The following is a 25,832-nucleotide window of genomic DNA, read 5'->3' on the forward strand; positions in this document are numbered from 1 at the left end:
GGAGAGTATGGCCTGGGCCTCCTTTGGACCATGGGCAGCACCTGGGCAACCGAATACCACAGAGCACTGGAGTAATGGTTCAAAAGGCACACAGTGTTCAAAGACCACAATGCCTGGCTGGTGGAAGAAAATATTCTCTTTCCTTGGATATCCTAACCGGTGAAATGGAGGGAATTCAGAAAGATTTACAGGGAAGGTGGAAGCTTGGAACATCAAGCTCTCCAGGGTAAGGTGTTGCAAGAGGAAATTGGGGCCCCCTGGGGTGGGGCAGTGGCAGTGGGCAATCGTCCTGGTCACAGGAACACTGGTGCAGGATGTGGACCAAGTCCCAAGCAGGACGTCCGTGAGGGCTTCATTAAATTGGAGAAGTAGTTCTGAGCTGGTCACTCACGGCTGAGGAACCTCTGTCAAGACGTTAGTCTTGACTATTAATGAGGGAAGGCTAAGGTTCGGGCATCAGTCGCCCTCTCACCAACAAAACAAACCCACTGTATAATGATGTGACTAGTTGGCATATTATTTTTGTGATAAGATTACAGATATTCAAGCCAGCCTAACGTCCGGGATCCAGTCGGAGGAGAGTCAATTGGAGACAGTTTACCCCCGCTCTCCCAGTACGGCTTCACTTCTAGATTTTCAGAGTATCCCTGTGGAGGAATCATTGGAGGCCAAATGCGCCCTCAAAGCAGGATCGCCAGCTGATCCCTGTACTCCTAATCTATTAGCGATAGGTGAACCCGCCATTAATCCACTGGCTAATAGGGTTCTTAATGAGTCGTTGTCCTCAGCAACAGTCCTTGTGTCACGGAAGTAGGCTAGAATTATGCCCCTACTAAAAAAGTCCACAGAGGACCCTACGGAGCAATCAAACCATAGGCCAATCTCTCTACTACCAGCATTGTCCAAGGTACTGGAAAATTTTGAAAATCAACAGTTGTCTCAGTATCTCGAAACTAATGCTCCACCCCAGTCAGTCTGGCTTCAGGCCAAACTTCAGTACTGACTGAAGTCACCGAACACATTAAAGGTATCCTGGAGGTGGCGGGAAGGCCGTCTTGATTATGTTAGACTTATGAGCGGCCTTTGATATGGTCCCTCATACTATGCTCCTAGCAAGCCTCCAACCCATCGGAATTGGAGTATTGGCTTTGAACAGGCTAGTTTTCTTTTTTGAAGGACAGAGCGCAGAAAGTGTGGGTTACCTCATACTCTTCCAGAGCATACGATCTGACAGTAGGAGTGCCACAGGTGGTTGGTCCTGAGCCCCACATTTTTTAACATGTACCTTACCCCTTTAGCATAGTTGCCAGAAGCCTTGGGGGCTAAGGTGATTATATACACTGACGACACCCAGCTACTGTTTACATGTGACTAGGAAGAGGAGATTGTGGGAGAGTCCATTAAAACTGGCCTTTCTTCTGTTTTTCACTGGATGACCTCACATCATTTAAAATGTAAGTCAGACAACACCGATATAGTATTTTACGGTCACAATCCTCTGACTTTGTAGCCCTAAGATGCCTCACCCCCTGGTCCCCAGAGTGGAACAGTCGAGAACTTGGGCATTAAATTTGACAATGCTCTATCTTTTCAGCCACAGTTTATGTCAGAGATCAGAACATGTTTTCCGCTTCTGCAGACATTAAAGAAATGTTTTCATTTTCTCTCCTTGTCTGCAAGAAAGGTGGTCATCCAGGCACTCATAACATCAAGGCTGGACTATGGGAATGCCCTATATCTGGCACCTCCGGACTATCTATTTAACAAGCTTCAAGTGGTTCAAAATACGGCAGCCTGCCTCCAAGAACACACTTGTCTTTGTACTTGTGTGCTCTCCATTGGCTTCCGATAAAGAAGAGACCTCTCTTCAAAACCTTAGCCTTAGTCCATAGAGCATTACAGTATCTAGGTGCATGCTATCTTGGGGCCTAAATTAGCTTCTATGCCCCCTCCAGAAACTTGCGGTCAGCCCACTGCCTTCTAGCAAGAATCCCTAAGATCTGTCTAATGCAAATGGGTGAAAGGACCTTCTCCTACCTAGGACAAGTGGCTGGGAATAAACTTCCTTTGGAGCTATTCTGTATAGCAGCAATTGCGTTGTTAAAGAAAAGGATGAAAATGTGGCTCTTCCAAAAAGACTAGGTAATCTCAATGCACATTGCTGAGGACAGAAAGCTCAGTGCCTGGACACTTTATGGAGCACCCTTGCACTTTATAAGTCCCAATTTATTCATTCAAAAGAGGCTCCCTCCTTCATAGCCATGGTAGGAGGAGAGACAGGGCCAGTATCTGGAGTGGTGTCCAGTCTGCTGGCATCTGCCAATTCCTCACACCCGTCCTTGCTATGGTCTAGGGGCTGGTTTCTTCAGGGTCCACCATCCTCTCTCAATCCTCCCTGAGTTCTAGCCCATTGGAATAGGGCTCAGTCTACAGCCTGGAAGGCACTGCTCCAGTCAGCGCCACTGTCAGACGACATCCCTATATGTCCATGTCAAAGTCTGGGATGAGAATGGGGATGACGCCGCTGGGAGCATTAGAATCGAGACCTGCATCCGGAAAGGTTGAGGTGGTAGGACAAGCGCTGGTCGGATCCATCTGTGAATCCAAGGGCATTGACTGGAGCTGCGGATGGAAGCGCCAGCGGAGAACCAGTGGTGGCCGCTCCCAAACCAGAGGGGCCTGAAAGCATGCCAGCGGGAACGGGTTGCATAAATATGAGGTACATGGCCTCATAGAACTCATGAAGTTGGTTGGGGGTCACTCCAACTCCCGGAAACTTGGGAAGGAATGGTGATGGCTCAGACTCAACCGTAGAACAAGGCCTCGAATGACGGCCCTCCCTCGTCTCGTCGAATGACTTCGACAGATGGGGTGAAGTCGAAGACCTCTTCTACTTCTACCTTTTCTCCTTCTTGTGGTACTCACCTGAAGACGACTTCGAATGTGTCGAAAATTATTGTCTCCCTTGCCGATCCTGGGACTTTGCTCTCAAATGGGATTGAGACCGGCACAGCTTCATACATCGGGCAGCAAGGAGCTTGAGGGAGCGCTCCAGGCAAGTCTGCCTGTGGTGGTCGTGCTCGAGGCAGCAGAGGCAAACAAGGTACAGGTCCATCACCGACATCTGTCAGTGACAGGCGCAGCAATGCTTGAAGCTGACCTTCCTAGTTGACATTCTGGCACGCCAGAAGAAGATCACAAAAAATACTTTGACAAAAAGTCGAAAAAGATTGGTAAAAAAATGAATGGGGGTAACTTTCTTCAGATCTGCTCTGAACGGCGCAGAAAGAAAAGAACTGATGTCAACACGCTGGGGTGACGCCTGCATAGGCACCGTGTACGTCACTTCCGGTACAGATGCCGCCGTGGATGCCACTTGGAGCTGAACGACAGCCCCCGCCAGTGCGCAAGGGTACTGCTCATGAAAAATTTCCAGTCTGACGCCTGGGGATAATTCTAAGGTAAGGAATCTGTGGCTAGAAGTCTCTATCAGCTAGCAGTGAGAAAGGATAATAATTCTAAAGCCACTACAAAGAAATAAACACATTTTTGACAATTTGCTGAACTTAAATTTATCATTGGTCATGCGTAGTGATAGAAGGAGGATCATTCCATGATTTAGCTGCTAGAAATTAGAAAGATTTACCTCCAACTCTTTTTAATCTACAGACTGGCAGCTTAAAAAGCCTGGCCTTACTGGATCTAAGATCCCTTATCGGACTGTAATGCTGAAATTGTTCTCTTACATATTTTAGCCCAGTATCATATTATATTCTGTATGCCAAGACCAGAGCTTTAGACTGAATACGTTTGGTCTTCCAAAACATCGAACTCATATAGTGCAGGTAATTCAGAATACGCTGGACTGGATCATAAATCCTCAATTTTGAACCATCTCCACCAGCTTCACTGGCTACCAGTCAACTACAGGAGCCTTTTTAAGGTGCTTTTTCTATGTTATAAAAGTCTTTATCCGCTATGCACCAGCCTGAAATTTGAGATCAGGTTCTCAACATCTACTCTGTATCCCTAGATGCAAAAAACTCAGAACAGGAGGAAGATCAATTTCTGTTACCATTTCTCATGCCTCGTATGCATTGCCTTTATCAATGAAGTCTCACAGCAATTTTCTACGTTTCTGGGAACAACTGAAGACCTACTTATTTGATATAATTCTGTAATAACGAACTAGGTGCCCGTTACCCTTTTCAGGTGCTCTTTCTATTCAAGCGAAGGGTCTTAAAAGGCCTGAATACCTCTTGTTGAGGTTAACAACGCAATATAGAAATGATCTATTCATTCATTCAAAAAGCAGGCTGAATCAACCCATTAAAAATGGGGGGGGGGGGGGTCAGGGAAAGGGGTTTACTTTGAGTACGACATTGTTAGAATATGGTTTAGTTCTAATAAATAGGAAACCACTGATTTCCCTCAAGTACAAGCTTGCACACAGAAGACAACTGTTCATGTTAGCATACCAAGGTAAAAAGATAGAAAAACAAACATCGTTCAATGGGTAAAACTCTAAAACAAATCGGACATAGTTGACAGTATGTGCAATTAAGTTCCACCGACATCAACTCCAGTCAACCAAATCAGCACCGTTCATTGCATGACTAATTTAGCCACTTATAAGTAGGAAATATGATGTCAGTGCAACATTTCGGTTTAAAATGAAAGACACATACCCTGTCCATAGAGTTCAATAAATCTCTTCTGATACTGCGTCAGTTCGGCTCTGCTAGGGACCTCATCAATCTTACGATGCAAAATAGCAATTTCTCTATTTCTGCGAGCCTAAAATGATTGAAAACAAATCACCATGTTTCATTGAAAACAAACAGCCTCAATAGATAACCAATGTAAAGAGCAAATTAAGACAAGAAAACATTGGATATTATTAGGAAAAAGCCTACACATATTTACTATTATCTTATGGTGAAGATATATCCCCATATGGATGCAAGCCACATCGTTTGGAGGGGAGAGGGGGGTGTCTGGAAGAGTTTGTTTTTGTTTTGAGCCTATGTGGGAAGTGTTTTCATGCTGTGCGTGATGTTCATGGAGGTGCACATCTGTGATCGGCGAGGATATGTGAGAGAGGGACAAGTAAATTATCATTATAATAAGGATTACCCAGCTTAGTCACAAGGGCAGAGAGATGTTGTGTGCCTGTAATGCACCACAGAGGGAGGTAACTAGAGCAGTAATCAATGTGGTGACAAGAGCCAGGCAGAGGTGCTGTGTATATACTAAATTAGAGTATATCAAAAGGGCAAGAATGGAAACTGGTGACACATTTTCATTTTTTTTTTTGTAAGTATTTTTATTGGCATTTTGTAATATTCAACACATGGCATATAAAGAATAAGAATTACAAACAGTTTGCTTATTGGCAGTATTAACACCGTGTAGAAGAACAGGGCTCAATGCTCAACAGCAGAACCAATAACCGGTTCCAACGATGAATCACAGAATCGTACGAGTTACTTACCTTCGGTAACGATGTATCTGGTAGAGACGTTGTCTAGCCGCAGATTCCTTAACTTAGAATATCCCCAGGCGTCAGACTGGATCCGGAAATCTTTTGCAGCAGCACCTCTGCCCTGACGTCGTCCACATACGTGTTGTCAGCGAGGTCATATAAGTCCCTCCTGGCGCACTGACGTCAGTTTTCTTCGAAGAAACTTTTTCGCGGCACAACGTGGAGCCACCAACAAAAAACTGTGAAAGTATGGGAACAATGTGCGAGGGATGAAAATCCATGAATAAAAAAGGAGGATGGTGGAAGACACCATCGTAAAAGACAGAAGTAGACACTGCCTACATATAAGTGGAAGCTGCCAGAAAGAGCCCCCCAAGCTAAGCGAAGACCTCTCCCCGAGTGCAACAAGGGAAGAACATCTCAACAGACAGAAATAGACTGATAGTGCCATGTAGAACTGTGCCGTCTAGTAATAACGGAACACAGACAGAACAACAGTCCACTGTAGGAAGGTATGAAAAGACTGGCCTTTTCCCTATAAGAACGGAGGTTGGAAACAGAGCACAACCGACCCTCAAAGAGGATGATCACGAGGGGACCAGGACCCCGAGTTAGTAGAGAAGACAGTAGGAAGGGAAGGTAACTGGAGAGGAAAAGAATCTCCTCGTGACTCAAAAGGCAGCATATCACAGGAAAGAAGCAGCTCAGCAGAAGATAATTGTATATGAAAACACTCAGGGGAATGCAACAATCTGCACCCCCTTGAGAGATAACCCAATGGCAACTGAAGAGGCCAGTGGAGAACACCACTCGACAAGGTCCTCACAGAACGGGGAGGCTGGGTGGGCGTTAAGGAATCTGCGGCTAGACAACGTCTCTACCAGATACATCGTTACCGAAGGTAAGTAACTCGTACATCTGATAGAGACATCTAGCCGCAGATTCCTTAACTTAGAATAGATACCACAGCCATATCCCAAAGGGGGGGCGGGTCTGCGAGACAACAACAAAAAGCACCAAGCATCCAATTCAGCAACAGAGTGACGGATAAAGGGGGAAAAACTGTGGCAAAACAGCCAGAGAGCAACCCAAGCAGCTCGAAAGAGCAGAAAGGACAGGATAGAAGATATCCTAAAAACGCCAGACGGGCGCCACACCATACCCGTATAAAAATGACAGGTAGAACGGCATGAGCCCTATACCAGAGCAGAGCAGAGAGAGAGAGAGAGAGAGAGAGAGAGAGAGAGAGAGGAAGAAGGACCACTCTCCGCTTAATGGCACCCGATAAGTACACCGACCCAAGCTGGAAATGAACTTGAAGAGATGCAACCAGCCTAACAGACTAGCCTTTAGAAGGTAGTCGAAGGAGCCGGTGTCAAGAGCCCAAAGGCAAGAGCTAGAACCTGAACAATGCGTTGGGAATAGAAGGCGGAACAGGAAACATGCCAAGTGCACACACAATCCCAAAAAAGGGTAATTAGGGGCAGTTAGCATCAATTCTAAACCCGCCGAAGCAGGTAGAAATATGTAGCAGGCAAACAGCCATAGAGACGTTAAAGTGGCTTACACAAGAAGCATAAGAGTGCCCGACCGGGCAATATGAAGCCAAAGTGAGAAACAACCCAAAAAGGAGCTGTCCTGCAGGCGTAGCTTCAACAATAGCATGTGAAAACGTGGAAAAAAGGCATATCCGAAGGAAGTGGCCAAAAAACGCCAAGTTAACAAATGGTGGGAAGAGTCTCAGAATCCGAGACCAACACCCCAGAAAAGACACGTACATCGCCGAACACCAAAAAAGGGAGCATATGTTAAATTGGGAAATTACCCCAGTAAGAAGAAGAAAGGAGGAACCTATGGGCAACCTGCAACAACTTAGAAAAGCTCCCCCACACATGGAGATATTGGTCCAGACCTTGCAGCCTCGAAAGAGGTAGCGACGTAGGAAGAGGAATACCAAGGAAATCGGCATGCATACAGAATGTATAGACATATAATTATGTAGAGACAGAGCTAGCCAGGAGCAGAACATGCCCCTACCGGATCATACAAAATACAGTAAGGGCAGGTAGGAGCCATTGTTGAAGAGGAGATCATGAAAACTCCCAAGGAGGTGGATGACAGTGGCGTAAGCAGATGGCCCCAGGAAAAAACATAGAACAACGTACAACGGACCACCAGGCGACGCATGGGGTCCACAGGCTCTCCAGGCCCTGGTGAGATAAGCAAAGCTATATAATACCATACAAGTACCCCACATGGAGTATACAACGGAGAACACCTCTTATGGCAATAAGCCAAGCTAAGAGAGCGCAGTAACGAACTGAACCCATGAACATGAGTTCCGAGCCGTATGCCTTTACCGAGGTGAACCACCGTCTCAATACCACAGTCAGAGGACCAGACACTGCAGCCTGTGGAACACGGCCACAGCAGGCCAACAGACAGCTCAAAGCAAAACGCATCCAAGGGATGCTAATAAAAGGGTAATCACCCTTGACCACAGAAAGAAGAAGACATAAGGCTCACCGCCCATGTTAAACACAGAGCGCATCTAAAGGATGCGAAATGAAAAAGTACCACCACAGAAGATAGGCCTAAGAAGACCTAAGTGGGAGGACGAAAGCCCGCAAGGAGCCGGTGAACCGCCGATTCGGCGTGAACATCAAACAGCAAAACCCCATCAAAGGGTAATTCAACCATCCACTCCCGGATATGTTCAGGGAAGACGCTATTTCGCAACCAAGCGTGACGCTTTAAGGCAACAGAGCCCGCCATAGCTCGAACCAAAGAATCCGCAGTATCTAAGGCTGAGCGGATTGTGAATTTGGCAAGGTCGCGGCCATCCCGGAGGAGGCGATAAAGATCAACGCGAGCACCTTCAGAGGTGGCAGAAAGCAAAGGCTCTGCAGAGTCCCACAGGGCAGAGGTAGCCTGAGCCAAAACACACACTGTATTTAAGAGCCGTAGGGCCGCACTAGTGGATGCAAAGATGTTCCTAACCCATGACTCAAGCCATCTGGACTCCCGAGAGGGAGGAAGAGTTTGAGGGGGCAGGGAAGGAAAGGCAGTCTGCAACACAAACCCCTGCACATCAGGGTGCACAAAAAGACAAACAGGATCATGAGGAGCTGGACGGTGGCGGTGCAAAACTGAACGAACCACCGGGTCACCTGAAGCAGGCCGGACCCAGGTACCCAAAAGAGTATCATAAAGGGAAGCCTCAATGGGCAGAAGCGGCTTCACATTCCCGGACCCACGGTGAAGGACCTCAAGCAAGGGGACCACAGACAAGGTGGCAGAAGGTGGTTGCATGTTTAAAATGCGGGTGGCCAATGAGACCACTCTCAAAAAAGCCACACCAGCCTCGGTAGCCCTCCGCGGAGGGGACAACAACTCATCAGTGGGAGAGGGTTGTAAGCTGACCCTCCCAAAACACTGAGACTGCGACCAAAGCCCCACGTAAGGGAGCCCCCTTGAAGAATGAGGATCTTGATGGGGCTCCTGGGGAGGCGAAGAGCCTGCCGGATCTGGGAGCTCCTGAGGAGGCTCCAGGAATTCCAAGGGGGGCACTGGCAACAATACCTCTGGCGACACCGGGCGAGAGCGCGGCGCCAAACTCTCTCCAGAGGCCTCTAGAGAAGAGTCCACAATTCGGCGTCGACACGGCACCAAAACAACGCGTGTCGGTGCCGACCGTGCCTCGTCAGTCGCCGACTCGGCTGCATCGATGACAAGCTCCCCTTCCGAAGGAGGAGAAGGCGTTGGAGCCGGCAAATCAAGCTTTCGGCGCCGCCCCGGCGCCAACTCCACCTCAGCCATGACAGGCTCTGACTCCGGAAAAAGATGCGGAGGCGGAGCCGAGCCTCCCATGCCGGTACGGCGCCGACCCTGGCTCCGGACAGGCGACTGTCTGCCCGGAAGCCTGGGGTGTGCTCAAGGGAGGGCTATGAGCACTGCCAACCACCTGCGGCGCCACAGGGAGCCCAGTGGGGCTATGCGGTGCGGCAGAGGTGCCGTGGGTCGTAGAGGGGGACCCAGGTGGGCCGCGCCCTAACGACTTCACGTGGACCGGCGATGGGGACCCAACCGGACCGCGCCCTAATGACACCACATCTCCGGTGTTCCTGGGGAGCAAAGGCTCAATTGGCGCCGGGGGCGAACCCACCGGCGAGTCCGTCGGAGATCCCACAAGAAGCAGAGGCCCCAGGAATGGGAGAGGACCCAAGGGAGACCTGCAGAGCCGCGGCATATGCCTCCATCTGGGCCCGAGTCGCCCCCACACCCGGAAAGGGCGAATAAAGGGGGGGGGCGACTGTCGGGGGCGCCTGTCCGGAATGTACCGGGAGCCAGTGCCCCTGACAACAGATTTAGGGGAGGTTGAAGACCTCGGCGACAAGCGCCTCGGCTTACCAAGTGACAGTAGAGGGACCTGCCGTGGATGAAGAGGCCGGGGGGAGAGACGACTCCAACCGGGACAGCCGTGCTGAGCGAAGCTTCATACGGCGCTCCCACCGAGACTTTGGCTTCAGATGTTGACAGGCTTCGCAGTCCGTGGAGTCATGGTGCTCGCCCAGAAACCACATACAAAAAAGATGCAGGTCCGTCACGGACATCTGCCGCGAACAGGAATTACAAGTTTTAAAGCACGAAGGCATCGCACACTGGTCCTGACGCGAAGTGTCGACAAGGAGGCCTGAAAACAGGCCAGAGGAACCGCTCACTCCAGATCCTCGTTGCACATGGAAACGAAGGCAACTGACGTCAGCGCGCCTGGATGGACTTATATGACCTCGCTGACGTCATGTACGTGGACGACATCAGGGCGGGGTCGTGCGGCGCCGTCCCCCGGTGTGCAGAAGTGCTGCTAGGTTATGTTCAAATAGTTGTTCATCAAGCTACTACCAACTTCAGGTGAAGGCTATAGTACTTAATACATGTTCCACAAAATGTGTCCACGGTAAACTGTGTGAGTGTCCACCAGTGAGCCTGAGTTCAAATATAACATTCTTATTAGTCAAAATGCTACTTCATTTATTAAGAACATTCCTTATAAAAACAAAAAGGAATAACATAACGTACACAATAAAGAAGTAAATAAACCTTGTGCAGGGATGAGGTAGATTGCAGCTGATACAGCACATGAATTGGAAGGTCGCAGCATGATTGGTCCTCCCAGAGGGCTGGAAGAGTGGGGGGGAAGGCCCCCCGGCCAATGTCAGAGCCACTATGTCGAAGCAGCAGGACTCTTCCGGTTATGTCCCCGTAATCAACAACCAGTAGGTCAGCGCCCTGAGCTTACCGTGGACCCAGTGGAGTTCTCGCATTGCACATTCTCGGGGTGGGGTTCCCGGCAAAGATCTGAACCTGTCGCATCATTAGCAGCATCCTCAGGAGTCTCCCAAGTTACCATTACCTCCCTCCATTGTCCGGCAATAGGGTGCTGTCTCATACCTTTAGACTCTTCCCAGCTGAATGTTCTACCCTCCGCCCCAGCCCACATCATAACGTCCCAATTATAGGACTCGAACTGAGGCCCTCTCGGAGATTTTACCAACCACAGCGTCCCAGAAGGGCCCTTAGGCTGAGACAGTCCCAAGTCATGTGTCCAAAGTCCGCATCCAGGTACATGCATCTGGGACAGAGATGGACTTCCCCCCCATAAGTCACATTAAGGCAGCGGGGCGTCATGTAGGCCATGTGTGTGTAATTGACTTGTATGTATTTTAAGCGTGTATTGCAAGAAATCCTCTTAGGATAGTGCAGAACCCTGTGCCACTCTGATTCTGTGAGGTCTCTGCCCCAGAGTCTATCCCATTTTGCCAGTAACCCACCCAGGGGTCCGACCATTGCCGATTGCAGAGCAACGTAAAACCATTTAACTAGGTGCCCGGTCGTCCCAAGTGTGAACAGGACATACAATACTGGGCGTGTCTCAGGTTCATCTCGCCCTTTATTCCTTAGCTGTACAAATGTGCGTGCCAGGGCTTCATATCTCAGGAACTGGCCTGGGGAAGACCACCGTCCTCCACGAGCCTTTCAAACAGGAGCAGAGATTTGTCCAGGAAGCAGTCCTCAACATTATCCAACCCTGCCTCCGTCCAGCGAGCCAATTGTTCGCTCGTAAATAAAGTTTGGGGATCACCATGTGGCATTCCCACGAGAGGTAGCATAGGTGTGTACTTGGTAGTTCGCTGCTCCCTACCTAGGCCTCGCGTCCAAGCTTGGAAAGCCGTGCGCTGCAACAAGGAGCAGTATGGTGTAGGCGTTGTTGGCAGTAATAATTTTGCCATCACTAAGCTAGGATGGGATTCCGGATGTGTTAGACACGTGTTCTCCTCGTTCACACCCTCCACCCATTGCGCCAACCACTGTAACTGGGCAGCGAACATATAATATTTCAAACTTCAGCACTCCCAGCCCTCCCTCGGATATAGGGCGTTGTAACATGGTAAGAGATACCCTAGGGCGCCCATCGCCCCACACCAGATCTCGTAGCGGGGCGTTCAGCAGCGAAACCAGCCGCTGGGCATGAGGACCGGGATATTGACAAAAAAGTACAATAAGCGCGGGAGCATGACCATTTTAGATAGCGGGACCAGAGCCATTACAGGTAATTGCAGTGTATGCCAAAAGTGTATGCAGGAATGCAAAGAGTGCAGCGCTCTGCCCAAATTGCCCTCCTTCAGAACGTCTAGGGAGTGAAAGATATGTATGCCCAAATATTTAAATGGACTGTCTATGGAAGGGCGGATGCACCATGTCTCCCTCTACGCAGACGACTTGCTGCTATATTTGTCAGAAGCAGTCGCGGGCACCTCTGTGGCCAAACGAATTCTAGATGACTTTGCGTCCCTCTCGGGCTTGCGAGTCAATAAAACAAAGACGTATCTGTTCCCGGTGGCAGGCCCAACGCATAGGCCTGATGCTTTGATGCTGGGTATATCTGAAAGAGACACGGTAGTGATAGATTCCTTACCTTAGAATATCCCCAGGCGTCAGACTGGATCCGGAAAGTTTTTTGTCAGCAGTACCCCTGCGCATCAGAAGCTGGCGTCGTGCAGCTCGGCGTCCGTCGCTGGCGTCGTATGCGCCGAGATGACGTCACAGAGACTACTTAGGCGCCACCCATGCGTGCTGACGTCAGTTCTGTACACAACTTTCAGCGCCAGGAACGCAGAGCCATGCCAGAAACTGACCACTGGTGCCATGAAACTAGGGCCCTGAAGGGGATGACCTTAACCCTAGAAATCAGTTCGCAGAACGGGGAGGATGGGTGGGGCGGTAAGGAATCTATCACTACTAATGTCTCTTACAGATATATCGTTACACAAGTAGTAACTTTTGCATCTGAAAGAGACACGTTAGTGATAGATTCCTTACTTTAGAATAGATACCCCAGCAATACCAACCCTGATGGTAAGTCTGCGAACAGGAGTACGCCAGAAAGTCACAGAGAACAGAACGGCCAAAGAAGCCGTCTCTTCGACTTGACTGTCAAGGCAGTAATGCCAGGTAAACGTGTGCAGCGAGGCCCACGTAGCTGCCTGACAAATGTCCTGCAAGGGAACGCCGCGTCCCAAGGCAGTAGTGGCTGCCGTTGCCCTGGTAGAATGGGCACGCAGCCCCACAAGAGGCTCCTTCTTAGCCAACGAGTAACATGCTTTGATGCACAGAACAACCCACCGAGAGATGGTTCGTTTGTGCACGGCCCGACCTTTTTTGGCACCCACGTAGCCAACAAAAAGTTGGTCATCCACCTGGAACTGTTGTGTGCGCTTTAGATAGAACGAGAGTGCACATTTTGGGTCCAGACGGTGGAGCATCTCTTCCTCTTTTGAAGGATAAAGAGGCGGAAAGAAGGTGGGCAAAGTGATGGCATGCCCAATGTGGAAGGTTGTGACAACCTTTGGCAAGAACGAAAGACGAGTCCTTAAAACCACCTTGTCCGGATGAACAGAAAGATAGGGAGGATAAGAAGAAAGAGCCTGGAGCTCACTCACTCTTCTGACAGAGGTGATAGCTACCAGGAAAGCCCTCTATAAAGTGAGAAGATGTAAGGGACAATAATGAAGGGGCTCAAAGGGAGCGCACATCAGATAAGTCAAGACAAGATTTAAGTCCCATTGAGGCATTATGAAAGGCACAGGAGGAAACGTGTGTGTAATGCCTTTGAGGAAGTGATTAACAACCGGGGACTTAAAAAGAGAAGGCAGATCTGGAAGCAGTAGAAAGGTGGAGATGGCCGAAAGACAACCTTTGATAGTGCCCAGAGCAGAGCCCTGCTGGGCCAAAGAGAGAAGGAACAGAAGGACCTCGGAAAGAGGGGCAGAAAGGGGATCCACAGCCTTTGCTGTGCACCATGCCACAAATTTGTTCCACCTGCAGGCGTATACCGTTTTAGTGGAGGGACGCCTGACTGCCAGAATGACATCACAGACTTCGGGAGGAAGGTCGAAAGCTGTCAACTGTCGCCGCTCAATCTCCACGCATGGAGGTGGAGGCTAGACAGGTTCTGCTGGAGGACCGTCCCCTGCTGCTGCGAAAGAAGATACTCGCGAAGAGGCAGTCAGATCGGGGGATCGATCGCCATGCTGAGTAGCTCAGGATACCAGTATCTTCGTGCCCAGTCCGGAGCCACATGGATGACTTGGGCCTGGTCGTACCCAATTTTCTTCAGCACTCTGGGCAGAAGAGGTATAGGCGGAAAGGCGTACAACACACCATAGCTCCACTCCTGAAGAAAAGCGTCGCCGAGCGAGTGCCGCCTTGGAAATTCCAACGCGCAGAACTGATGACATTGCGCGTTATGTTCTGTGCCGAATAGATCTAACCAAGGCTCTCACCACTGCAGAAAGAGACCTAGCGCCACGTATGAGTTCAGACGCCATTCGTGATCCATCAAGCACCGGCAGCTGAGTTCGTCCACCCTGGCATTCAGAGAACCTGCCAGATGTTGAACCACCAAGGTAATGCCTTGATGTTTCAGCCATGTCTAGAGGCGCAGAGCCTCCTGACATAGGGTCCACGACCCCACCCCGCCCTGTTTGTTGCAATACTACATGGCGGTGGTGTTGTCTGTGAACACCTGCACCACACTAACCCGGACAGAGGGAAGGAATGCCTTCACTGCAAGTCGGATCACCCGAAGGTCCAAAATATTGATATGGAGTCGGGATATGGAGGCCTCTGATCTCCGCCTCTCCCAAGTGGCCGTCCCATCCCAGGAGGGACGCATCCGTCACCACTGTGTGCACCGGTTGGGGAAGGGAGAGGGATCTGCCATTGACCCAATCGCGATTCGTGAGCCACCACTGCAATTGCCGTGCAGTGCCCTCCGACATGATCAGACAGGTTGCCCTGATGCTGTGCCCACTGGTACTTCAGGTCCCACTGCAGAGCCCGCATATGCCATCTGGCATGTTGCACTAACAGGATGAAGGCTGCCATGAGGCCCAGGAGCCGGAGGGTCATCCTGACTGAAACCCGGGATAGAGGCTGAAAGATCAGAATCATAGCCTGAATATCTCGGACTCGCTGCTCTGGAGGATAAACGCGAAACTGCGTCGAATACAAAGCCGCTCCGATGATGGGGAGCTTCCGAGTGGGACTCAGGTGCGACTTTGGCACGTTGATGGAGAACACCAGCAAATGCAGGAGGTCGGCCCTAGTCTGGAGGTGGGAGACGACTGCCTGGTGCAAGCCCACCTTCAACAGCCAGTCATCGAGATAGGGGAAGACTGGAACCCCTGATCTGCGCAGATGAGCTGCGACCATCGCCAACACTTTCGTGAACACCCGAGGGGCACTGGTAAGGACGAAAGGGAGCACGGTAAACTGAAAGTGCTCTAGGCCTACCGTGAACCGCAGGTAACGCCGATGGGCCGGCAGGACGGGGATATGAAAATATGCGTCCTGCAAGTCCAACGCTACCATCCAGTCTCCAGGGTCGAGGGCAGCCAAGACCTGAGCCAAAGTCAACATCTTGAACTTCTCCTTCTGGAGGAAGCGGTTGACGATCCTGAGGTCCAAGATGGGGCGCAGGCCCCCTTTCTCCTTCTTGGGGACCAGAAAGTAGTGGGAATAACAACCACGTCCTACTTCTGGCCCAGGAACATGCTCGATGGCCCCCTTGGCCAAGAGGGCCGTGACATCCTGTTGGAGAAGCGCAAAGTGATCCCCCGACATGCAGTGGAACTGAGGTGGTGTGGCTGGGGAGACAGACTCGAAGGGGAGGCAGTAGCCCCTTCGGACGATTTGCAGCACCCACCTGTCCGAAGTGACAAAACGCAAGTGGAGGAGGTGATGGCGAATCCTGCCGCCCACCGGCGTGGGGTGCACCCCAAAGCTCGGACTAGGAAGGTTTTGAGGCGGATGCTGCAGGAGCAGAAGTGGACCGTCCTACACGCTGGCCCCCTGTCCCGCCACGGCGAGAACCACGTCCGCGGCTGCGCTGAGGTTGGTTCTGTGCAGGCTTTTGGCTGAACGAATGTGTCGGGCGCCCGTTCTGTGGCCACAGAAGGAACGAAAAGCAGACATGGCCAGGCGCGTGGTGGAGAGACCCAAGGACTTGGCCGTAGCCCGGGAGTCCTTAAAACGCTTTAACGCACTATCTGCCTTATCGCCAAATAGGCGGGTCCCATCAAAGGGCATGTCCATAAGGGAACTCTTAACATCCCCTGAAAACTCAGTGGACTGTAACCAGGCGTGACAACGGAGGGCCACAGTGGTGGAAATCGCCCTAACCAAAGAGTCCGCGGTGTCTTGTCCACACCGGATGACGAACTTTGCTGCATCTTTCCCCTCAGCCACAACTTGGGGAAGCACTGGCTGAACTTCCTCCGGACACTGAGGCAGCGTCTGCGCAACCGTGTCCCACACAGCGTGAGAGTAGCGGCCCAAGAGGCATGCGGTGTTCACTGACCGCAGCCCTAAGCTGGCAGAGGAAAACAGTTTCTTGCCAAACTGTTCCAGCTTCTTTAGATTCCTTATCCGGCGGGGCGGTAGGGAATGTGATTTGGGAGGTGGAGGCTTGGATGACCAGGCTCTCCAGAGTTGGGTGAGTCGTTAAAAAGGCAGGGTCACCCGGGGCCGGGCGATGACGCCAGGCCACATTCTTATTCACAGGGACCCCCGTGGCTGGCCTAGACCAGGTGCCCATTAACACATCCGTTAACACCTCATTGAACGGTCGTAGGGGCTCCATAGAGGTTGCCGCCGGCTGAAGGACTTCAGTGAGGAGGTTAGTTTTTAGAGTTACCGTAGGCAGGTCAAGGTCAAGGGCCTCAGCTGATCTACGGAGTGTATGTGGCGCGCTCCTCCATGGCCACAGCAGGAGGAGAAAGAAAACCAGTCTAGGAGGAGAGGTCAAGGTCACCTGCATCCTCTGACTCTTCTGCCCACTCCTGCTCCGACTCGCACTACCGTGCAAGAGGGTCCTCAGATCCCTCCCAGTCGTCCCCAATCTCCACTGCCCGAGGCACAGGCTGCGGCGGCGGGGGAGGGACAGGGGAATATAAAGGGTCCAACGGCGCCGTGAACGGTGCCTATCCGGCTCCATATCCCAGTTAGGGTCCCAACCCGGAGCAAAATTGTCCGGAAACCCAGGCAATGGCGGAGGTGGCACAAACGGAACCCATTGTGGTGCCGGGAACGGAGCCGCGGGGGACGCCAGGGCCGGAGCCGCGGGCGCGGGACCCTGCGGTGCCGGGGCCGGAGCCACCGGCTTAGGACCTTGCAGCGCCGGGGCCGGAGCCGCTGGCAGCGCCGGTAGCGGAGCCGGCAGCAAGGGAGGCCCCTCTGGTAGGAACCCAGTGCCCGAAGGCGCGCCAGCGGGAGCCCTAGGCCTGAAAAGGCGGTCCATGTCAGGAAGAAAATCTTGCACCTGGGCCGGAGTCGCCGACGGACCTGGATAAGGTGGGTAGGCTGGGAGACTCACAGGCTCCAACAGAGCCACAGGTGAGGTACCCCCGGCCCCTGCGTCCGCGTCCAGAGACCGACGGGGGGACGTTGGAGAGCGCAAACATTTCTTCGACTTCTTCTTATGACGTCTCTTACCCGATTCCAAGTGTGAAGACTTCGACCCCGAAGAGCGATGATGACGGCTCCGCGGTAGGTCATTGACCCCTGGATCTCGAACGGCGCGGAGATGACTGCTGGGCCTCCAGCAGCTTACGGGACTGCTCCCGTAGGGCCTTCGGAGCCCTGGCCAGACAGTCGGAACATGACCGGGAGTCATGGTCGTGCTCCAAACAGTAGAAACAGATGCCATGGGGGTCGGCCACCAACATCGTACGGCGACAGGCCCCACATGATTTAAACCCAGGCATCCCTACGTGGCACCAGGAGTCAAAGACTCAAAATAGTGGATGCCAGCGACGGACGCGGAGCCGCACGAGGCCACCTTCCGATGCGCAGTGGTACTGCTGACGAAAAACTGAGGATATGCTAAGGTAAGGTATCTATAACTAACGTGTCTCTTTCAGATATACCCAGCATCAACGCATCGGGCCTATGCGTTGGGCCTGCCACCGGGAACAGATACGTCTTTGTTTTATTGACTCGCAAGCCCGAGAGGGACGCAAAGCCATCCAGAATTCATTTGGCCACAGAGGTGCCCGCGACTGCTTCCGACAAATATAGCAGCAAGTCGTCTGCGCAGAGGGAGACATGGTGCATCCGCCCTCCCATAGACAGTCCGATCCCAGCCCCTCCCTGACAAAATCTCTCAGTAAGGGGCTCAATTGCCAGGGCAAATAGGAGGGGAGAAAGAGGGCACCCCTGTCTAGTCCCGCAGAACACCTTATACTTACTGGAGATTGTTCTGCCCATTTTAACCCTCGCCGTAGGGGCAGCGTATAGAAGCCGCACCCACTGCACCCATTCCTCTCCCAGGCCCATGCGCAGGATCACTTTGAATAGGTATTCCCACCCCACCGTGTCAAAGGCTTTTCAAGATCAACAGAGACCACCGCTGCCTGGTGTTTGGTCGAGGCCTCATCATGATAAAGAATGGAATAGAGCCTGTGAAGGTTATAAGAGGTGTTGCGAGAGGGAATAAACCTGTTCTGGTCAGGGTGAACTAGTGTCTTTATTATTATTATTATATTTATTATTATTATATTTGGGTTTGTAAAGCGCACAGATACCCAGGGGTTTCCCGGCGCTGACAGAGGAAAAGAAGCAGGGAGACAAAAGATGGGAGAAGATTAAGCAGAGAAAAGCCAGGTTTTCAGGCCTTTCCTGAATTTCAGGTAGCAAGTTTCAAAGCGCAAAGAAATGGGGAGTGTGTTCCAGAGTGATGGCGCCAGATAGGAGAAGGAGCGACCACCAACTCTGGTGCGTTTGAAACGGGGCACGGAGAAGGTGCCAAAAGAGGAGGATCTGAGGGTGCGCACTGGACAGTACGGTTGAACCAAAATGGAAAGGTAGGGGGGGGGAGTTGCCTGTTTTAATCCGGTGCATATAGCAGAGGGCTTTGAATTTTGCTCTTGATTCGATGCGCAGCCAGTGAAGGCTGCGCAGGGAAACGGTGGCAGAGGCAGTTCTGGGCAGGTTGCAGAGCAGGCGAGCTGCCATGTTTTGCACCACCTGTAATTTACGTGTTACCTCCTTGCTAGCCCCAAGGAGGAGCACGTTACCGTAGTCTAACCTGGAGGTTACTAAAGCCTGGACCACAGTTCTTTGGGTGTCTGGCGGAAGCATCCATGCTATTTTTCTCAGCCACCGCATGATATTAGTACAGGTGGCTGAGACTTTCACAACATGCTGCTTCATGGACAGTTGGTTGTCAAATGTAACTCCCAGGTTGCGAGCCTTGGTGGATGGAACCGGCAGGGGACCCATTTGCTGAGGCCAATGCTTAGGGCCCCAGAGAGAGGTGTCAGGACCGAATAGAAGGAGTTCGGTTTTGTCGCCGTGTAGTTTTAGTTTATTGGTCTGCATCCAGTTGGCAATATTAATGAGCCCAGATCGGAGAGATGAAATGGGGGCGTGTTTATTAGAAGAGAGAGAAAAAATGATTTGGGTGTCGTCCGCGTATGAAAATATAGAGAGACCAGATTGTTCTGCCAGAGAGGCGAGAGGACTGACATAAATATTGAAAAAAAGGGGGCTCAAGATAGAGCCCTGGGGTACACCGTGTGGGGACGGGAGGGCAGTGGAGGCAGAAGTGGAGGAAAAAACCTGAAAAGTGTGTGCGGACAGAAAACTGGCGATCCAGGCTAGAGCAGTGCCATGGATACCAGCGGCCTTTAGGGTGGAGAGGAGGATGTCATGGGAGACGGTGTCGAACGCAGCGCTTAAGTCCAACAGGATAAGCGCCACCGTCTCCCCACTGTCTGATAGCCTCTGTGACACCTAAGAGGGGGGATTCGGTGGAGAATCCAGCCCTGAAGCCAGACTGGGATGGGTGTAGGAATTTCGTGTCCTCAATGTGAGAGGAGAGGCAGAGGTTGATGTGTTTTTCTAATACCTTGGACAGGCAAGGGAGTAGAGATATGGGTCGGAAATTAGAAGGGTTGTTGGGATCGGCGTTAGTTTTTTTGAGAAGGGGAACCACCATGGCGTGTTTCCAAACTGCAGGAACGGTGGATTCCGACAGAGATGCGTTCAGGAGGGCTAGGATGGGTAAAAGAGCGGGAGTGTCAAGGGTGCTTAGAATTTGAGGGGGCATGGCATCAAGTGGGGAGCCAGATTTGATTTTAGCCATGAGTTTAAAGAAGAGTTCTAAAGAGATCGGATCCCATTTGTCAATGGAAGTGTGAGGGGCGAGGGTAGAAGTATCCTGGGGGAAGGTGGTGTCAGGATCTGTACTGGGGGGGTTGTCCAATGCCCGTGGGGAGGCATCAAAACCGGCATAGATGCGGTCTATTTTCTCCGTGAAAAATTCAGCAAGTGTATTGCATTGGACTGTGTCCAAACAGGGGGCTTTTGGCGAGTTTGATTGTCCAGAAAGTTCTTGGACTGCTCTAAAAAGAGCTTTTGGACGGTTTTGGGCTGATAGAATAGAGGTGTTTACATAGTTTGCCCTGGCAGATTTGCACAGGGAGTGGTAGTATCGAAGTTCCGTTTTATAAATTTCTTTATCATTGGGGGAATACTCAGATCTCCATATGCGTTCAAGTTTCTTGCACTTGGATTTGGCGCATTTGAGTTGGTCATTAAACCAGGGGGCAGGGGGGTGGGTAAAGTTTTGTTTTCCATTTCGGGCCGGGAGACAGATGTCAATGGCTGAAGAAAGCCATGTGTTAATTAAACTTTCATCTTTGGTAGTGATATTGTTGGGTAGAGAGGGTAGGGTTGTGACAAGCTGGCGATTCAGTTGTGGCAGATTGAGTTTTTTCCAGTTTCTATTCGGTCTGAGGGTCTGAATGTGAACTGGTGGACCGACAATAGCACTAGTCAAGATGTTAAATTCGACAATGTAGTGGTGGGACCAGGTAATAGGTTTGGAAGGGAGGCAGGTGATGGCGTCAAGGATCGAAAAAATGGGATCAAGTAGATTACCTGCCTTGTGTGTAGGGCCAGTGTTGTGAAGATGTAGATTAAGAGCGGCCAAATCTTGAAGAAGGTGTGTACAGATAGGGCAGAGTGTGTTGTTAAAGTGGATATTAAGATCGCCAAGGAGAAGAAAGTTCGAGGTTTGCATCAATAGAGGAGCAATATTTTCAGATAAAGAAGAGGCCCATGTGCCAGCAGCGCCCGGAGGACGATAGAGTAAAACGCCCGACAGGGTGTAGTTAGGATTCAATAATAGTTTGAAGCAACCAGCTTCGCAGTTGGGTATGGCTAAATCTTCCCACTTACATGAGTAAGTCCGTTTGTATATAATGGCAATGCCACCTCCCTCCTTGCCCGGTCTGTTACGGCTCACATAGGTGTAGTTGTTCGGGAGAGCTGTGGCAATGTCAGGTCCCGTGCAGTCGTTCAGCCAGGTTTCTGTCAAGAACAGGGCCGCCGGACTGTCGGAAACCAAAAGATCAAAAATGTCCCTCTTATGCTTAGGCAGGGACCTGCAATTCAAGCTCAGAAAAGTAAAATCGGTGGAATGATGTGTGGGGGAGGGGATGACTTGACATGGGGAGGGCTTCCAAAACGTAGAACTGGGGATATGGGTAAGTGAGGGTACTGAGATTAGAGTCAGGGAGCAAACCTGGCAAGATGTAGGGGCGTCCATAGCCCGTAGACAGGGGCAAGTGTTGTTTATAGGGGGACGAAGAGATCGCAAGGCATGGCTAGAGTAGTAAAGCCTGGGGTTAGAGGGGTGCGGAGCAGGGGGGGTGGCCCCTGGTCCCGTCTGGTCGCGGACGGGCGCAGACGGGCTTAACTTAGGCGCAACTTTGGCGCGAAGTCGGCGCCCCCGCTGCGCCCGTCCGCTGCGCCTCCGCCACTCCCCCATATTAAATAGTCCGCTGTAGAGGGCGGCTAGTCCAATCACCTTCCCCGTAGCGCTGAGGGCGGAAGTGCCGCTTCCAGGGACTCGCCGCTCTAGTGGCAAAAGCCGAGGCGGATCGAGTCCGAGCGGGATGAAGAACACAGACAAGTAATCTCTTAATCAGATTTTCAGTAAAAACACAGTATGCAATTTTAAAATATCAGCTTTAAAATGTCAGCTTCCTAGGAGCGAAGTAGCATGGCAGCCTGCGCTGCTTCTTAATCTCTAGATATGCCCGGTCACGATCACGTGACTTAAATAGCCTATGGGAAGCCACGAGGCGAGGGCGCTAGTCCAATCACCTTCCCCGTAGCGCTGAGGGCGGAAGTGCCGGTTCCAGGGACTCGCCGCTCTAGCGGCACAAAGCCGAGGCGGATCGAGTCCGAGCGGGATGAAGAACACAGACAAGTAATCTCTTAATCAGATTTTCAGTAAAAACACAGTATGCAATTTTAAAATATCAGCTTTAAAATGTCAGCTTCCTAGGAGCGAGGTAGCATGGCAGCCTGCGCTGCTTCTTAATCTCTAGATATGCCCGGTCACGATCACGTGACTTAAATAGCCTATGGGAAGCCACGACGCGAGGGCGGCTAGTCCAATCACCTTCCCCGTAGCGCTGAGGGCGGAAGTGCCGCTTCCAGGGACTCGCCGCTCTAGCGGCACAAAGCCGAGGCGGATCGAGTCCGAGCGGGATGAAGAACACAGACAAGTAATCTCTTAATCAGATTTTCAGTAAAAACACAGTATGCAATTTTAAAATATCAGCTTTAAAATGTCAGCTTCCTAGGAGCGAGGTAGCATGGCAGCCTGCGCTGCTTCTTAATCTCTAGATTAGTCTTCATGTGTGGGAGTAACCTACCAGCCAGCACCTTGCTTAAAATCTTGAAATCCATGTAAAGTAGGAGAGGGGCCTATAATCTTTAACACCCGTCTCTGTCTTTTCGGGAGGGGGTTCACCAAGGCAATTCATACGCGTCAGCATACCACTTGACTAGATAGTGCGCCAGAAGGACTGTAAAGCATTGGTAAAATTCCGCCGGGAGGCCGTCAGGCCCCGGCGTCTTACCAGGCGCCAAGGCACTAATGGTGGCCTTAATTTCCTGCAAATTTATCAGTTCTCCCAGCTCCTGCCGGTCCCTCCTCTCCCAGCACGTGGAGGGGCAGAGGCTCCAGATACTCTCGTATGAGCAGCCGGTAAGCCGCGATCAGGGCCGTTTATAATCACTCGTAATATGTTAAGAAGGAGTCGTTAATCGCATCCGGGTCATGCACCACCTCCCAAGTATCTAAGCTGATTTGAGTAATTGGAGATCCCCCTAATTAAGGTCTAATTAGCCTTGCCAATAGTCGGCCCGCCTTTCCTCTTCCCTCTGCACTTTATCTAAGTAGTCCTTGTGGTTATAACATCTCAACTGCCCCATTGCATCGTCATATTTTACACGCACGGCTTGTAGTGCCACACAAGCATCAGCGTCTGTACTCTGAGAATTATCTAAAATGCGGCTGTTCCCTTCTAGGTCCAGCAGTTCCTGACGGAGCTCTCTATGGGTCACCGTCACCTGTCCCAAGCAATGGCCCCGCACCACCACCTTAAATGCCTCCCACTCTACCTGAGAGGAGGATGCTGTGTTGGCGTTAATGGGAAAGTACGTGTCCAAGAGTGTGTGTAAATAAGCGCAGAAAAGAGCATCCTCAAGCAGTGCCGGGTTGAGTCTCCAGGTAGGGATCGGAGGACACCGTCCCGGGGGCTGATGTGTCAATATCAATGGGCTACGATCCGACAGTGTGCGCAGTAGGTATTCGGTGTGTTTAACACAAACATTAAAGGCATGGGAGCACAAAAATGTATCAAGCCTTGTATGCACCAGATGGACCGGCGAGAAAAAAGAGAACTCCCTATCTCTTTTGTGCTGCAACCTCCAAGTGTCGTCAAGGCCCCAATGCAAAATCCATGTACTGAACCCCATGGCAGTGCAGCGAACGGTCCGTAACAACGTCCGCAACGCAATTAAAATCCCCCCCAAGTATCAAGTTTCCCTTAGCTTATCGGCTAATACAGTGGAGAAGGAGTCCAGAAAGCCAATCTGGTCTTGGTTAGGAGCATAAATATTACCAAGGGTGGCTTCCTGGCTTGCCAGTCTCCCCGTGACCAACGCGTACTGGCCCTCTGTGTCCAGCCTCGACCCCTCAAGAGCAAAAGGAACCCCCGGTTTAACCCATATCAATACCCCTCTGGCAAAAGCCGAGCAGGTGGTTGCAAAGGCCTGGTCTCTCCACCGTCGCTTCAGCTTCCCAGCCTCCTCACTATTCAAGTGGGTTTCCTGAAGGAGTGCGATATGTATGTCCCTGTGCCTCAGGTATGAGTAAATATTAAGGTGCTTTGCGATAGGCCCCATCCCTCTAATGTTCCATGTCAGGAACCGCATAACGCTACGAGCATCTGTCATTTGTGGTGGGTGTCGACAAGCGACTTGCGAAGGGGAGCTCCCCCTACCAGTCCTGCACCATCCCCCTCCCTCTGCAAACATCAAAACACAAAAAACAAACAAAAGGACCCCTATAGTGGTCAACACCCCAAGCCCAGGGCAGTCCGACAATGGTTGGCCGCCCAAACATCATGTGAAACAGTTAGTACTAAATGAGACCCTAACCTAGTACGGCACTCAGAAGGGGGGAAGCCCTGTAAGCTCAGAAAAGGACGCTTCCACCAATTAGAGAACACCAGCCCCATGTTTAAGGAAGCAGCTCGGGACCTGGAGCAGTCAAAATCAATTTAACACCCCTCCGAATAGCCCAGCCATCTTATCTTACCAATTACATCAAATAATATCGTCCCTAGTATTAGGCATCACCACTGGCAGATTCACACTGTCGCTGCGGGAAGTGTCTGTTGCGTTGTCTTCCGTCTCTCTCGACGAGCTGGCCTCCGTCACCGGGGCAGGACTTCAACTCTGCATAAGCACCGCCACGGCCTGCAATGCTTTGGCCCTCTCTCTCTCTGTCTGCGACGAGGACGGTTTCTTCGAGGTCCCCTTACGAGGTCGCCGTCTTGGGCGTTTTCCAAGCTCTGCGGCTTTCCGCATGGCAGGTCCAGGGCCCCTGTCCCATGGAGTCTCACTCTTGTAGACCTCCAACCAGTCCTAGGCATCTTTAGGACAGTCAAAGAAGTAAGTGTTCCCATCAAGCATTATACGCAGCCGGGCCGGGAACATCAGAGATTATTGGAGACCTTCGTCTCTTAGTGCCTTCTTGACCGGAAAAAGGAGACTTTACTGTAGTCCACCATGAAAGGGCCCTCCGCTCTCGTCTTCTGCATGAGTAGGTCTCTGTCCCGGAAGGGAAGCAGCCTGGCCACTACAGGCCGCGGAGGCCTCCCAGGGGCCAGTGGCTTAGCCGGTACTCTGTGGGCCCTTTCCAGCATATAAAAGGTGGACAGACCCTCTGGTGCTACCACACTCCGGAGCCAGTGCTCCAAGAAGGACCCCATATCATTGCCCTCCGCCCCTGCGTGCAGGCCCAGGACCCTGATGTTGTTCCTTCTATTGCGCCCTTCGGCATCTTCGGCCCTTCGTTCTAGCGAACACAGCCTGTCCGTAAGGGCCCCCAATCTGTCCCTTTAACCCTCTCCGACAATTTCTTGTGCTCTTCCCGCAGTAGGTCGAGCCCCACCGCAACAGTGCTAATGTCTTGATGGAGGGTGGCCTTCATATCCGCAATGGCCTCCAGTATTTTATTGAGCTGCGATTACACCGGATCCGCCGGGGTAGATTGCGACTGTTCCTTGGCACTATCTTCCGGGTCTCGGAGGGCCCCAGCCTGGCGGCCCCTGGGTTTGCCCATGGCGCTAGAGTATCAATGGGCCAAATCCGTGCCCTTCACTGATGATGATTATTGATTTCAGAGTCCAAAACAAAT

At 51.4% G+C, this 25,832-nt stretch overlaps 1 protein-coding gene across 1 annotated transcript in view; it reads right to left on the bottom strand.

Moving 5' to 3' along the window:
• The window catches only part of CCDC93 (CCC complex scaffolding subunit CCDC93), a 1,072,960-nt gene that overhangs the window by 280,154 nt on the left and 766,974 nt on the right, over positions 1-25,832 (bottom strand). The window contains exon 18 of the mRNA XM_085647463.1: positions 4,689-4,797. Coding sequence (XP_085503589.1) covers positions 4,689-4,797 — 109 coding nt within the window. The remainder of the gene's footprint in view (positions 1-4,688; positions 4,798-25,832) is intronic.

This window comes from Triturus cristatus, chromosome 3_2 (genome assembly GCF_964204655.1).
Source record: "Triturus cristatus chromosome 3_2, aTriCri1.1, whole genome shotgun sequence".
Lineage (NCBI taxonomy): Eukaryota > Metazoa > Chordata > Amphibia > Caudata > Salamandridae > Triturus > Triturus cristatus.